This window comes from Halichoeres trimaculatus, unplaced genomic scaffold, assembly GCF_033239565.1.
Source record: "Halichoeres trimaculatus isolate MK-OKI-2021-1 unplaced genomic scaffold, fHalTri1.1 fHalTri1_scaffold_23, whole genome shotgun sequence".
Lineage (NCBI taxonomy): Eukaryota > Metazoa > Chordata > Actinopteri > Labriformes > Labridae > Halichoeres > Halichoeres trimaculatus.
Genome location: NW_027437201.1, coordinates 11,578,472 through 11,593,233, shown reverse-complemented (window position 1 = coordinate 11,593,233; position 14,762 = coordinate 11,578,472). Strand labels below are relative to the sequence as shown.

The 14,762-nt window shown below is 39.8% G+C and overlaps 1 protein-coding gene across 1 annotated transcript in view; it reads right to left on the bottom strand.

The window, feature by feature from the left end:
• cpped1 (calcineurin-like phosphoesterase domain containing 1) overlaps positions 1 to 10,616 on the bottom strand; it is a 45,262-nt gene extending 34,646 nt beyond the window's left edge. The window contains exons 1-2 of the mRNA XM_074662774.1: positions 10,371 to 10,616; positions 6,889 to 7,107 (exon numbers count right to left, since the gene is read on the bottom strand). Of these exons, the coding sequence (XP_074518875.1) occupies positions 6,889 to 7,107; positions 10,371 to 10,434 (283 nt within the window). The 5' untranslated portion in view covers positions 10,435 to 10,616. The remainder of the gene's footprint in view (positions 1 to 6,888; positions 7,108 to 10,370) is intronic.
• Between the last annotated feature and the right edge of the window lie 4,146 nt (positions 10,617 to 14,762).

Below are 14,762 nucleotides of genomic sequence, written 5' to 3'. Positions count from 1 at the left end.
GAATGTGAGAGCCACCGAGAGGAGGAGAGATGGAGACAGAGGAAGAGAGAAAGTGGAATCCGTGGGAACAGAAAATACAGTTGCCAATTTCCTGTCGCCGGCAGCCAGTAGTGTTGACAATGCCGGTTGACAGCCAGCTTCCTCTGGCCGCCACCCATTCATTCGGTATTGTAAATAAACAGTTTAAGGGGAAATGTCAGCCGAGAGACAGAAGGAGCAGCTCTGGCTAAAATATCTCTTCCCTGCATCCTATCAATGCCTGGTTTGTACAGCAAGTGACGGACGTGGCAAGTGATGAGGATGGCACACACAACCTGCTCCTTTGAGGCTGACGGTAACAAATCTTGACGCCACAGTGTTTAACGGTCCCCAAGGCCACACGGTTTAAACCCCCATGCTAACACAATCTACTATCCTACTGTGCATCTGAAATGGATCCTGCTGTGACCTATAAATGGGACTGATCAGAGGACAGCAGGGAAGGGATGTGGGAAAATGGACGGTGGCCATGTTTCAGTCTAAGTGGCGCAGTCATGGAGATGATAGGGATACTTGGACGCCTTCAGCAAGACTTAGAGATGATAGGGAGGGACAGCTCCAGGAGTGCTCATGTTCAGCTAGAATTGGGGGTCATAATGACCCAGAAAAAGAAAGGAGGAGGGCAAGAGTTGTTCTGTGGATGAGCCAAGCCAAATCTGTGTTGCATATAAATAGATTGCCTTGATTGAAATTCGAAAAACTGGGGCCAAAGACATTTCACAGAATACGAAGTGCACTACATTTCAGAGAACATTCTGTCTGCTCAGTGCCTCATGTCATCTTTTAAAAGGACAGGGCACCAAACGCTCCTGTAGACCTCACGTGTGCACAGCCACAGACCGATAAAGGAAAAGTAGAGATGGACACAGAGACCCATTTCCCCAGGCAGCTCAAGATGATTGTCATGCAAAAGTAGTTAGCACGCGTTTGGTTGCTTGTGGCTCTTTTTCGCTCAATATCAACTCTGCACTGGATTCCTGCCAGCTTGTTCATCTTGCCCTGTTATCAAAAAGGCAGCTGGACGCAGAAGAACACACACCTCAAGCCATGGTTGCCAATTTCATTGCTTTAATCAAGTTGGCTGCTCCTTCACTGACAGACAAGGGTCTAACAGGTATTTCAATGAGTGGATTTGGTTCGTTTAGGTGTACACGTCTAGATCTGTCACTAATATAACAGAGGCACAGACTGACAGAAGGGAAGGGAGCCCCAAATGGAAGTCGAACCCAACATGCCAGTCTCTAACAAGGTAAGAAACAGGCTGAAATATGATGATTTCGTTCCCTCGCCCAGCCATTCCTGGAGGTGGTTAACTTTTTCTTTTCCAGTGCCAGTTCTGTTCTGAAAATCTATTTGTCTGGCCCGACAGTGGGAGCATCTGGTGAATTGGGTAAACCAGCTGCCACTGTGGCAAATTAAGTCGCCTCGCTGTCCTGGTTCCAAAACATCCAACATGTCGGACCCCCAGTGTAAGAGCGATGGAGAGAATCCACGCCACCGTTCAGCATTATTTATCAACCAAATGACCGGTTATTACTATGCCAGTCCAGAAGCGTATCAACAGAGTGATAATACGACAGTTTTAAGGTCAATAAAGAGGGTATGTTATCCGTTGTGTACAGACTGAATTTATGAATAAGGCAGAAAACTAACTTATTTACCTAGCCACAGCACTCTATCACTCGGAATCACCTCCACCGCTAGCTTATATGGATTTTCCGAGCTGAAAGGAATTTAAAGTGAGCCTTGTTTAATCAATAGCTGAAATATTCATCTGCACAGAAGCAAAAGTTGGTGTAAAACAGCCAGAAGGCCAGTGTTATTTCATAGATAAATATCAGCTGCTGTCATAGGGGAGAATGTTGTTTACAGACTCTAATGGGAAACAGAGAAGACTAATGTTCAAACACGCCTAAATGAGGAATATTCTGCAGCTGAACTATCCCAAAGCCGATGATCTTCACAGAGTGTGTTAATTAGATTAGGACTATCTCTAAGGGCAGCTAAGAATGCATTAATCAATACACATTGTGTATATATCAGACATACTCTTGTCTATTTTACGAATGATGAATGCCAGCAAGCTTTTTCAGCCTGGACTAACATATCTGAAAATCTGCATCAGCGAACCAATTATGATGAGAATGTGCAAGAGAGGTTTTAAATGCAATCGAAACAACAGCAGCTGGATTCAGTAACACACCAAATAACTAACAACAAAACAACATGTCAAGCAAATGCATTTTATATGGAGCCGGACTGAGCATGGAGAGAAAATACAAGGTGACAAGTTTCATTGAGATGCACCTTCTCACTGGACCACAACAAAATGTGTTTGAATAGCCACCAAACAGGCCTCACCTAAACCTCTTGAAGAATCCATGGGACATTTATCTAGAACACGATGAGGGACGACCAACGCCAAAAATGCAGACAAGCTGCAGACACCTCATAATCTCATAAGACCCAGCGTCCACATATGTGGACATTACATTTCGTCCTCTCAGACCAACGATACTTTTTTTTTTTTTAAACTTTGACCTATCAGCTACATTTAGGGACACTGCCCACATCATTTTTTGGTGATGTCATAACATTACACCCATTTTGGTGAAAAAAACAACATATTTAGGAACAATAACACTAATAACAAACCAAGTTTAGTTATTATACTTATTAGATCTTACTTATCCAAATTAGCAAGCTGAATTAAAAAACGCACATCATTCAAAAGCTCGGGTCTTAAGAGGTTAAATCAACCTGAGTCAGTATGTAGTAAATCATGTTAAACAAGCGCCCCAACCAAGGGAACAGGATCTAGAAATAATCATTTCTATAGAAGTCTGGGTTAATTGTATCTTTGGTATTCAAACTTCCTAGAATTCATACATAAAGTTCATTACTCCAACAATAGACTAGCTAAACTAGCTAATATAGTTCCTGCTGTAAACCCTAATTCCCCTCAATACAGTAACCCAGTTTCATAGGAACACATATTCTGGACTTCTCCCTCCATGATTAATTTTCTGACACATCTCCTAAACTCAACTCACTGACCTCCATTAAGGGAATGATATAAACTATTGATTAACTATTGATATCCATGCCACACATGCATAAAAAACAGCAATTATATTAAAGGTCCCATAATATGCTCCTTTTCTGCAGTTCAATATGGATCATTGATGTCTTCATGAAATGGTAGTAACATGTTTTGGTCCAAAAAGCCAATAAATCAAGCACAGCAGCATTGTTTCCAGGCTCTCATAGCCCCTCTGTTCAGAATGCTCTGATTTAGTGGGCGTGACCTTCATATGTAAATGAGCCAATGCTGATACCATCCTGCTCTTCCACATCACTGGGAGCGGTGCCATGAGCTCTGAGTGCACAATGTTTAGAAAACAGCGAAGCTTGTTTACCGTGACATTACAGGCTAAAACAACAGGCTAACCGCAGCTAAAGTTAGCATCCTGAAGCTAACACAAAAACAGGGGGGGACACTGAGGAAAAGCACTTACATCTGCTCCACAGCACACAGCATTTAAAATACTCACATTTCCAGGGTCAGAGGTTTGTTGGCCGATGGTTGGTAATGCGCCTGGATTCAGGACCAGTCTATTCGCTAGCCCTCTGTTGTCCTGTCCAAAGTTGGAAAAGCAGTCTGCCGTGAAGTGACTAGCACACACATGCACAGTTTTACTGAGTGTAGCTGGCACATTTCCTTGATAAATGAACTCTAGCCACTTAGTCTTCTTCCGAGATGGGAAGCTTGTGCATAGAACTATGTGACTGTTTACAGCCAAAAACAAAGCAGTGATGGCTCTCTAACTTTGGCATTCTCCTCCCCTCCAGGAGTGGGGAGAGGAGTGGGCGGGAAGGGGGTTCGGGGGTATCTGCTCCAGTGGACCGATCAGGTCAGACTTGCTCCTGATTGGTCAAAAAAGGGAATCGCTGACGTCAGCGAATCCCGGAAATTCCAAACAGCTCGTTTTAGGTCAGGATTTGTCGTTAAATATCACATTTTGTGGGCTGGGAGAAAAGCCAGAGACCCACAAATTTCACTAAAAGACTCAATAAAGTGATTTTTGCATAATATGGTATCTTTAAGCAGCCTAATGAACAGAAAATCTAATAAACCCCCTTCCTTGAGAAGATATGAGTTGCTATTTTTGCTCCAGCTAGAGTAAATAAGATAAACCTTATTTGGATTCACTGACAAGTTCTAGCATTAAGTGTAAAATTATATCTATACTATTTAAGGAAGTTATGTTTCACAAAACAGCCCTTTATAACAACTGTTCATGGTAATTTCAAAGTAAAATGCAGGTGTTTTCTAACTCCAGTACAAAAAGTACTTTCCATGAAACACAATATTATCACAAAGCTGATCCTTTCAGGTTTGGTTAGTTCATATATTTTGATTCTAAAGCTATTCGGTATTGTCTGAGAAGCAAACATGCATCAATGTTACTGGTCAACTAAGGATTCTCCAACCTGCTGCACTGGGGTCAGAAGTATACAATCTCGACAGAGGCCCAACAATATCAGTGTAAGACTCAAATTACACTGCATGTCAGTTTTCTGGAATGCATGACAGAAACAGCATGAAATCCTAATGGTTTCAGACAGAGGCAGTCTCGTCACATTCTACTATTGTGACAAATATATTTGATGAAGGTTTAATAGCTCCTTTTCAGAGTGGCTTTCCTGCTTAATCAGATCTCCTGCTGGGCGGGACAAAAAGTAGCTCTCTCAGTGACAAAAGAGGGAGCAGAGCCAAAAAGAAACTACACAAAAAATGTAACATTGCATAAACGTGTGCTGTCCTTGAGTTCCTTTACAGCAGCTTTAAGTATTAATCACACCTCAGTCCTTATAGCAATTTCTGCTTCTGTGAGACTCCTGCATTACTGTGAAACTGTATTACTCTTACAATTTTTTATAGCATAATTGATATCGTGCTGGACCTTGAAAATTCTCCTACAGAGAAAGAATAAGGGAAAAGAGTGCTCCTTGATATATTTCTACTTCTGCACAAGCTGAGCCTAATGTTCCTCTAATAAATCAAGAGCAGGAACAAGAAAACCGTTCATCTATGTTATTAGGTTAGTTTATAAATTAATTGAGCTTTTTTCTTTAACTTATTTTAGTTTGTAATTTCAAAGTTTCTGTTGGTCAGAATATCTCAGAACTTGGCTTTTCAGTTCTTGTTTTCTGGAAGAAAAAGCCTTGTCGATGCCAGAGGTCAGATACACATCAGTTCAAAAACTAACAATAACTTGTTGCAGCCGAGATATGCAGAAGACCATCTCTAAACACACAACACTCTCTGCTGAAATTGAAAGGTGATCAAAGGTCTTGTCTGGAAGTTGTGTAACAACCCATTCACTTTACAACATCCTCACTTGAACCAGTTAATGATCAGCTGATCTCAGTGGCAATAACAACTTGATGCCTGTGAATTTATTCTTAATCCAAACAATCAACACAAAATACAGGATTCCTTTGAGCTGAAAGTTCAGCTACTGCGTAAAACGATCAATATTTGAGCCACTGAAGGTGAGTAGCATTTTTTTCTACCACAAATTACAAAGATAAGACTCTGCTTGATGACTGACTACCTGATCAAACATTAAGTTATGTTTCACTGCTTGCTTGTGGTTTGTTAATTATTTCCTACTTTACCCACAACCCCCCTTTGATCTCTTTGATGTAAAACCAGCTCTCTACTTTTGGCTGTCGACGTGAAGAAGCATAGTGTTGCATACAAACCAGGCAGAAAACAAGATGAGTGGTGAAACGGTTAAAAGTGAAAAAGAAAAAAAATCTCAGCATGTGTTTCTTAACTTTTTGCTGTTATCTTTAATCTGGGGGCCATTTCAAGCACTTTAAAGTAAGAGCAGCACTACATGGTGTACCAGATGCTATGAGATGACACTCATGAGGCCCCTGCTGTGTTGTTTTGACCCAACAAGAAAAGTCTGTGCGGAGTTAAAGCTCACAAATCTGACATCTGTGAGTTCATATTATGTCTCCAAACAGGAGGCGGGTAATTGGCAGCTGCCCGAGCCGATGTCGATGTCTTGTTTTTGTTGACAGAACGTGGGCATGTAAGTTAGTAACTTCTCTTTACTGCTGTGTTTTCAGCAGATGCCATGGGCTGATGTAGCTTCTTTAAAACCCCCAGTACTCAGCTGGGAAGTTTGATCAAATTCAATGCTTCAAATTTGAACAGGGGGTACAATGATTTCCTATACATTCAAAAAAGATATAAAGTAACAATGTTAGATGTCCATACTGATTGTGAGCAATTTTTCAAACTGCTACACATTCAAATGTTGTAGAAATCTACAAATCTGTAAACTGCTCGTAATGGTCCATCCTAAAGACCTGCATGAGATCTCCACGAGGATCTCAACGAGACTTACTGAAATGATGAGATTATTGTATCACATTAAGGATCTCCTAACTAACCTAACCTCCTAACCTAAAATTAACATAATACCCCCTCTTTAATTTTTCTGAGCTAGCATACCTGATTGCTCTTTAGGAAAAGAGGTTTTTGTTGGGCGGAAGAAGTAACCTGTTGGACAATCTAATTTGTTTTCCTTGTCAAACGTGTCACTTGGGGGACAAGAGGAACAGTATAAGCATTAAACAGGACCAATACCCCCTCTTTAATTGTTTTGGGTCAGGTCAAATATTTTTGTGTGCAGGTGTATGCCATGTTTTCTAAGTCAAAACAATTGAAAGACTAACTACAAGCACCTTTTAATTTTAGCAAAGCTGCTTGTGATGACAGATTTCTGGGGTAGTAGAGTTTTTGTCCTGTTTGTGCACTTTCTGTACCTGGCATGGCATGGACCAGGTCCCCACATAGCACCATGAACTTTGGCCTGGGTACGAGCTTGTTCACAGCTTCCACAGCCTGCTTGGTGAGTTCAACCTCCTCGGCCCATTCGTCACCTCCGCCGTCGCAGTCGCCCATCCTCCATGCCTTCATCAGGCCAAGCTGTGGGTCTGCGGCCTGGATGAAGCAGAATGGTCCCGTCCACTTTCGCTCTACATCTGGAAAATTAACAGACAAGAATGGGCTGAGTGCTTTGCACAAGGATCCCAATTATGTTTCAAAACTTTCTCACGATACACCCAAGGGCTGGGATGATATGCTATTCTCGTGATTGAATTCTACTACAATTTCTGGGGTGCCAATTCAATTTAAATTGTGATTCTTCAATATTGACAATTTTTGTGATTTTTAGTTTGCTTTTTTAACACCAGGCCATGGGAAAAAGTTGAATGATGATGATAATGTTTACAGACTATATCAGGAGCCATATTTTCCCATAAAATGCACATCACCTGAGTCAGAGAGAAACATTTCACCCTCTGCTGGAGAAAAGTGGTAACTTTTTTCCAATCCAGTTTATCAACAAAGATTGAAATGAAGAATATGAATTTGAATTCTTTTTTTTTGACAAAGAATCCCAATTTTGATATTGTCAAACAAAAAATCCTGATAAATCGTAACTCTATTTTTTCCTTCCACCCCCCTCATAACAACCAGGTCATCGAGCTCAGTATTAATCTTCTTCATGCATTTGTTTTAGGAACAGAGTTTTTATTAGCGGCTGACCTTTTGTGGTGTCTGGCGGGTAATACTGTCACATTTGTGCAGCATCTTAACCTTTTCATTACAATATGTTTGGATCACGCAGGATGCTTGCACAGAACACTGCAGAACAGCACGCTGAAACTTAAAAGCTTTAGGGATTACATGTCATCATGACTTGAGTTGTTTAGGGAGCATAAGGCAGAGAAGGATCAGGACTGATGAGTGGGATCCAAACACCGAAGACATGTAATGTGCAGCTTTTTGTTTGAGGTGTGAATGCTCACTCCCTGTGACCAATACCGACAAATGAACCACAAGTGTTGAGTATTATCCTGATGTTACATAACACAAAGGCCGTGCAATGCAATCACCCTCCAATATTCATTAATGAGGCGAAGGACAGAAGCAGACACTCAACACGGCTTCTGCCGACAAGGTTTGACATGAAGGGCGACAGAGAGTGTTTCAGAAAAGAGAACGGAAACATAGTCCTCTTGTTGCTTGTGAATGGATACATGCAAAGAGCAGCACACCTCTGTGTGGAGAGTCGTTAATCTCTCCAATATCAGGTCTACACCCATGCTAGCTTACTGACCAGATTGGATTTCTGCATAAACTGCTTCAGAAAAGTTTGAAAAATTTGGCAATATCATCCCACAGGTGCCAAATTGATGTAATTACTTTCTTTTTTTGTCTTGAAAATAAGAGGTATTATGCTTTCTCATTCTATGGACACAGATTTAAAGTAGCAATGCTGGGTGATCATACTGTGAATGTGTAAACTGTATAAGAAACAGTCCGTAGTCTATACGATTCACCCCTTATACAATCTGTATTCAGCATCACTGTTGTAGCATCCTCTTTACAAACCTCGTCCCTCACATCCAGGAAAGGCGACTTACTCTTCAGATTCTGCTGTGATTAACATGCAATCCATGCTATCTCGTTCCCAAAAGATTTCCTAATAATTCTTTCCTCCCGAGAAAAAAAAAAAAAAGAACCACAAAGAGAGGCTTTTTGCTGCTGGGAACCAGAACAGCCACAAGCGTAACAATGCACCCGTCAGTGTGACTGACTTTTATGAATTCATGAGAGGAAGAACAGTCTACTTTTATGATTATGATCATGATTGATTCAATCAATTTACTTTAGGATGACCCTGGTTTAGGATAAACTGGCAATGATCTTGAATCATGGCTACAGATTAAAGACCACACAGATATATATTTGTTTAATTTAAGGTCTCCTGTGACCAAAAAAGGTAGATCCATTACAAGCAACCACACATGCAAACATCCTCTGGAGAAAAAGACTACAACTGCCACGCATACATCTTTATTGGGCATTTGATTAGATTTTTATGTCTTATTCAATAAAAGCATATGAATTGATTATTAACCATTAGCTGCAGCCCTGTAACCTAAAGCACAACCGAACTACTGTTATTCTCTTCTTTGCCTTCTGATCAGAGCATCTTCTGCAGCCGCTCACTGAATTAATCATCTCTTATGTTGTGATTTTGTCAGTAACATTTATAAGCTCACAAATACAAACCATTTTTTTATGTTCGGGTAATTATACAGTTACGTAACATGGATAAGGTTCTACTCTTTTTTTTTTTTTTTTTTTTTTTTACAAATACAGATACATCAAAGTCTGTATGAAAAAGGCAAAATTGTGTCAGATCACTATAGAATACTAATGCTTTCCACACTGATCAAAAACTCATTTGCATATCTTCACTCTTGCAGAAAATGTTTGCATTCAGAAATCCCCACCAGTACCAATACATATCTCGGCAGAATTTCTACGAAGACGTGTAGATTCACTCCTATTTGTAAAGGTGTGCTTTCAAATCACACAGGCATGAAAGTGCACGCACATAAATCATGTGCATGTGAGTTAATCAGCATCTTCTTTGTGTGCCTCGAACAACAGACACAATCTGTGGAGACTGAATAAAGCCTCAAGGCGCACTCATATAGATCCTATGAGCCTTTTGTTACAATGCACATACTTTATGATGGAAAGTCTCCTTCTGAAACCAGGTTTCTTAAACTTTTCTCAAGTTCTTTCCTAAATAGCTTCTTTCCACCTGAGGCTCAACAGACATGATAAGTCGAACCCGATTAACACATGAAGGAGCGTGTTTGTGTGATGACAGAGAGTGCACCTTCAACTATCATGACTCTGTCATGGATCATAAAACGTGGTGAGCTTTCCTCTTTCTATACAACTTTGAGTCATACGTGACTACACATCATGCTTTGCTTTGAAGCTTCCTCAAAATGCAGAAATGACACTCATTGCTATACGCCCCGCAGAAGTCAACTAACTCCATTTTATAAATAGACTGTTTCCACGGGTGGGCATCAACTGGAGTGGGTTCCAGCACTTCTACACAGCAATAATAAACCTTTTTAGAGTGTTTTTGCAGCACTGTTTAAACTTATTAAAGCGAGTACAGCACATAACACTAACGTTACATGTGCCTTTTACTTCACAACACCGGCTAGTTAGCTAACCATGCTCCGCTGACAACAGCGACCCGGTTACTGAAATAAAGCTGCACACGATGTTAATGTACTGCGTTAACTGTGGCTACTCACAGAGCCTCTCCACAGCAAACACTTGGGTAACGTCAGAGTTAGAGGCAGTGTTAGCAAACACATTAGCCTGTGTGCGAGCTAAAAAGCGCGTCTAAACCAACTGCTACCTTCAGTCAGTCCTCTGAATGTCCGATGTTGAGCCCTGAGAAAGATATCCTCATTTTCAGCCATTGCTCCAACGGTGAGAGAGTCCCCACTGCTAACTCTTTCGTGACTCGACAGCCTGCCAGCGAGCTTCAGGGCGGGCTTGTTGTGGAGCTGTCGGGTGGGTGTCCCCAGCTGTCTCTGACGCTGGTCACTATCGGCAGTCGATTACACCGCCTGCCTGTGAACGTGTGGGACCGTCTGCAGGAGCCCTGAGCCGGGCTATTACAGCACGCAGGCTGTCCCAATTTCACATCCAGGGTGCCTACACACAGGGGCGTCACCAGAAGGTCTGGGGCCAGGCTGTAAAACTCGAGCCTGACTCCTCAAAAACTCTCAAAAAGTTCAACTTTTATTCCCTGAAAACTGAAGATAAATAATCATAAAAGATGATCATTTCTACAGCTAAATTTATAGCTGCACACACAAAAAAATGACACTCCAGAATACATATTTTTGGGGAGTTAGAAAAATTTACTCCGTTTAAGTCATAAAGTAAGCAGACTGCTTGGTACTTTTCTTTAACTTGTCTCATACATGTAGTCTACCTTTACACTGTTTGTCGGTTTAGCATGTAAGTAAGTGGTGTTTTGGTAAGTCCAAACACAAAAAACCCTTCCTCCATAGGCCTAGTCTTGATTTCTCGTTGGGCAGTGAAAATGATGGAAAATGGGTGTCGTGTTGCGCTCATAGGGAGATTCCAGATCTTTCAACACTCTCTTCTTTTGCTTGTTCTTGAGAATTATATTATCTGGACTCTGTGATAGTCAATATGTGTAGAGATGCTACAATGACGTATGGCTGAAGGGCCAGCGGAGGTTTATCTATTTGTGAAGTGTGAAACAAATTGTTTGTATCCATTTCCCTGATCTAAAACTTTCTGTTATTAATGGGAGAAAGAATAAAACAGGTCTGACTTTAAGGAAAGTAAGTTGGAAGGTTTTTTTTTTTTTTTTTTTTTTTTTTTTTTTTTAATCTATAGAACTAGCTATTTTCATGAATTGATTATGTTTAAAGCTGCTATAGGGAGTTTTTAGATACTTACAAAATAGATAGCAAATAATGTAGATGATTTTTTTATGACCTATCACTGCAATCAAGCCAATCAGCCCCAAATCCAATTCTTCCTTCATTTTCTTAAAAAGTTATTTTTCATGTCCAAAACCATGCAGGGGGTAGGTGTCACAAAAAGTGAGTGAATGACACCAGGGAAGTTCTTTCCTTAAAAAGAAAAAAAAAATGTGCATGTACTAGAAAAAAAGACTGCAAAAAGATTTAAGCTACTACTTTTTACATTGGTGGCAACAACTGGCAAAAATTAAAGATTACTAACAAAGGCTTTGGCATGAAAACATATTCTCAAATGAGCTAAAATATGAAGGCAATTTACTTGTGACAGCTTTATTTTATTTATACACGTCAAACTGAAAGTTAGGCATTAGGTGGGATATACTGTAATAAGCAAGACTAATAACCTCAATAAGAACTGCTCTTAAGGCTGACTTTCACAGTTGAAATGGTAATTTTATTCATGAGATTGTAAATGAAAAATTCTTTTGGCATTACAGAAGAATGAATAAAACGTAAAAGTCAACATTTAGGCCGGTTATGCAACAGGGTGAAACTTATAATGAAAGTAATACCTCTTTATGATCTGCAAGTAGAGAAGACCATAAGCATAAAGAGTGACTTTTTTATATAATCTATATATATATATATATATATATATATATATATATATATATATATATATATATATATATATATATATATATATTTATGACCAGAACCGCTGCCCTGGGTGAGATGTCAAACTGTGATTAACTGCATTCTGCTGAAACAGCCCTCATGTGACATTTTCCCCAGCAACGATTCTCAATGACTGAAAAAAACAGAATGAGTTTTTTTTTTCTTTAATTTGTACACTTGAACATGGCAGCATGATCTCGGCGGCAATATTAACACAAATAAAAATTATTCACAGGGGATTTAGCCACACACACCTCTTAAACAAATACTTGGAGAAAAAAAAAGATCCCCAGGTCGTTGGTTTCCTTTTTGGAGACTAAAATTTATGATAACTGTGAAACAGCCTGCTTGATTTTAAATAAATAAATAAATACGCCATTTTAAAGGTACAGTAAGGTTTTTTCCACAGTGGATTACAAAACACAGTGAAACTTACATGATGATCCACAATCTAGACAACCAGCACAAGGGCCAAACATGTCTTTTTTTTTTATACTTCTAATGCCTGTAACAGCCATGGGAGAAGACACCAGACAATGAAATTTACACTATTATGTGAAAAAAAAATCGTACCTTCTAACTGCAAATATTTTTGACAGGTGGCACATCTGACTGTTCAAACAATGCAAACCAGTTTGAAGATTGACAGAAAACAGACCTTACACATGTACAGGGCAAGATGAGCAAAAAATAAGAGGCAACATGTTGACCACAGGGGGCGCCATAATCATCAGAAAACATTCTTTTGGTAGCTATAAATATTCTTACTTATTTTTCATACAAAAAAATAAGCTTTTATGGAATAACGTATTAACATTCTTTCAGACCAAGCAGCTATAGCCAGTCTAAAAATATGGGAATGCTGGAGTGCTAAATTCTGCTGTTTCTTGAGCGTCCACTCGAAGCTGACTCTGGTCACATACACACCAAGCCAAAAAAAGAAAGCCGTTTTCATGCAGATATTTACAGCCTGGTACAAAAAAAACAAACAAACAAAAAAGTTTCCCAGCTAATTTGACAATCTGCACACACGATAAAGGGGGGTGAATTTTTTTCTAACTCAGCAGTTAGAGGATATTAAGATCACGAGTTCACCCAATCAGAGGCACAGCTCAGCTCACATGACTGATGGGTGAAACAGACAGGTGATGCCATTAATTATAGTCTATGGTCAGACGCACATATATACACACAGATTTTCTTACATAGATTCTCATGTATATACAAGAATAAAAACAAACCTATTTATGTATATACATATACGTATGTATACACATACGTTCATGTGAACACATACATACATAAATACATATATATAAATGAAAATACTCTCTGATTATCTTCTTCTGTTACATAATGAGTATAAAGTCTAACTTTTCACTTTTCAGCTCACTTCTTCGCCCACTTTTAACATACCAGTTGTTAGAACCTGGATATATTAATCATTCTCTTATTCAAAGCTGACTGATCTCAATTGTCTTTGGTGATTTATGCTCGAAAGCTAATCAATTGTGAAAATCACCAGATGCTACAAACAACTCAGGAAATGAGTATTTAAATAGATTGTCATGAATCATAAACTGCACCATGTTTACAGATTAATCTGTTGCAAATTACCATGAAAGTAGTGTTTTGCTGTGCTTATAGCACGCAGTTCAAGAGGATAAAGTTTTATAAACTGAACTAAATTATTTAATGTTTGTGTCCTTGTTCTCCTCACGAGATGAACTTAGATTAAAGCTCGAGTCTCTCTTCAGCAGCTATTATCTAAAAGATCAGAATGAGCTTTTTTTTGTCTTCATGAATGGGAACGCTTCATGTGTTACCATTAGTGTTCTTTAAAATGAAAAATAGTTTAATGGGAGGATTTTTCATTCTTTCAGTGCTTCCAGTGCATAGGCTCTTAAAACAACACACAAAGTCTGCTGGTTTGTTTGGTTTTGTTGGTTTCAAGAACATTTCTGCACTTCTGCAACCTGTTGAGCTGAATAAGCAGCTACTAAATGTGCTCTTTAGCATTATGTGCACATTATTTGGGTCTCATTTTTGGAACATCATTTAAAGTGCAACTTCAGAAAAGAGGCTCTTAGCTCTTCCAGCTGATCACAGTCTGTGTTGAGACATATTTGAAGAAAACAATGGGTTATCATGCGCATTTCTACACACAGTGTAGTTGTAGGCCCACAGGGATGATGGTCCATGTGTCACAAGGCCATATTTGGTGAAGGGCCCAGGTTTTCAAATCCATTCCCAGCCTTTGGAAGCTCTCCCAGCCCCTGACTGTTGCAGCACATTAAGCTCCTTATGAGTCCAGTATTCCTAAAACAATGGCAACCTACGAGTGAAAAATGCATGGAGTGGAAAAACCGGGGAAAGGGGCTCCCACGCTTTTCCTCGACGGTATAATAGAGCAGTGGTGTGCGTATTGTGGGGCTTCATCGTAATATTTCACAATAAAGACTCCCCTCTTTCTCTCTGTCTCTCTCTCTGGCTCTCATCAGCCCTCGCAGTCTCTCTCCCTCCCCATGTTTCCCTCCTCCTCTCCTTTTGCGCACTAGGCTCTCCCACCCTCGGCTCTTCTATTTGCTCACTGCGCTCTCATCCTC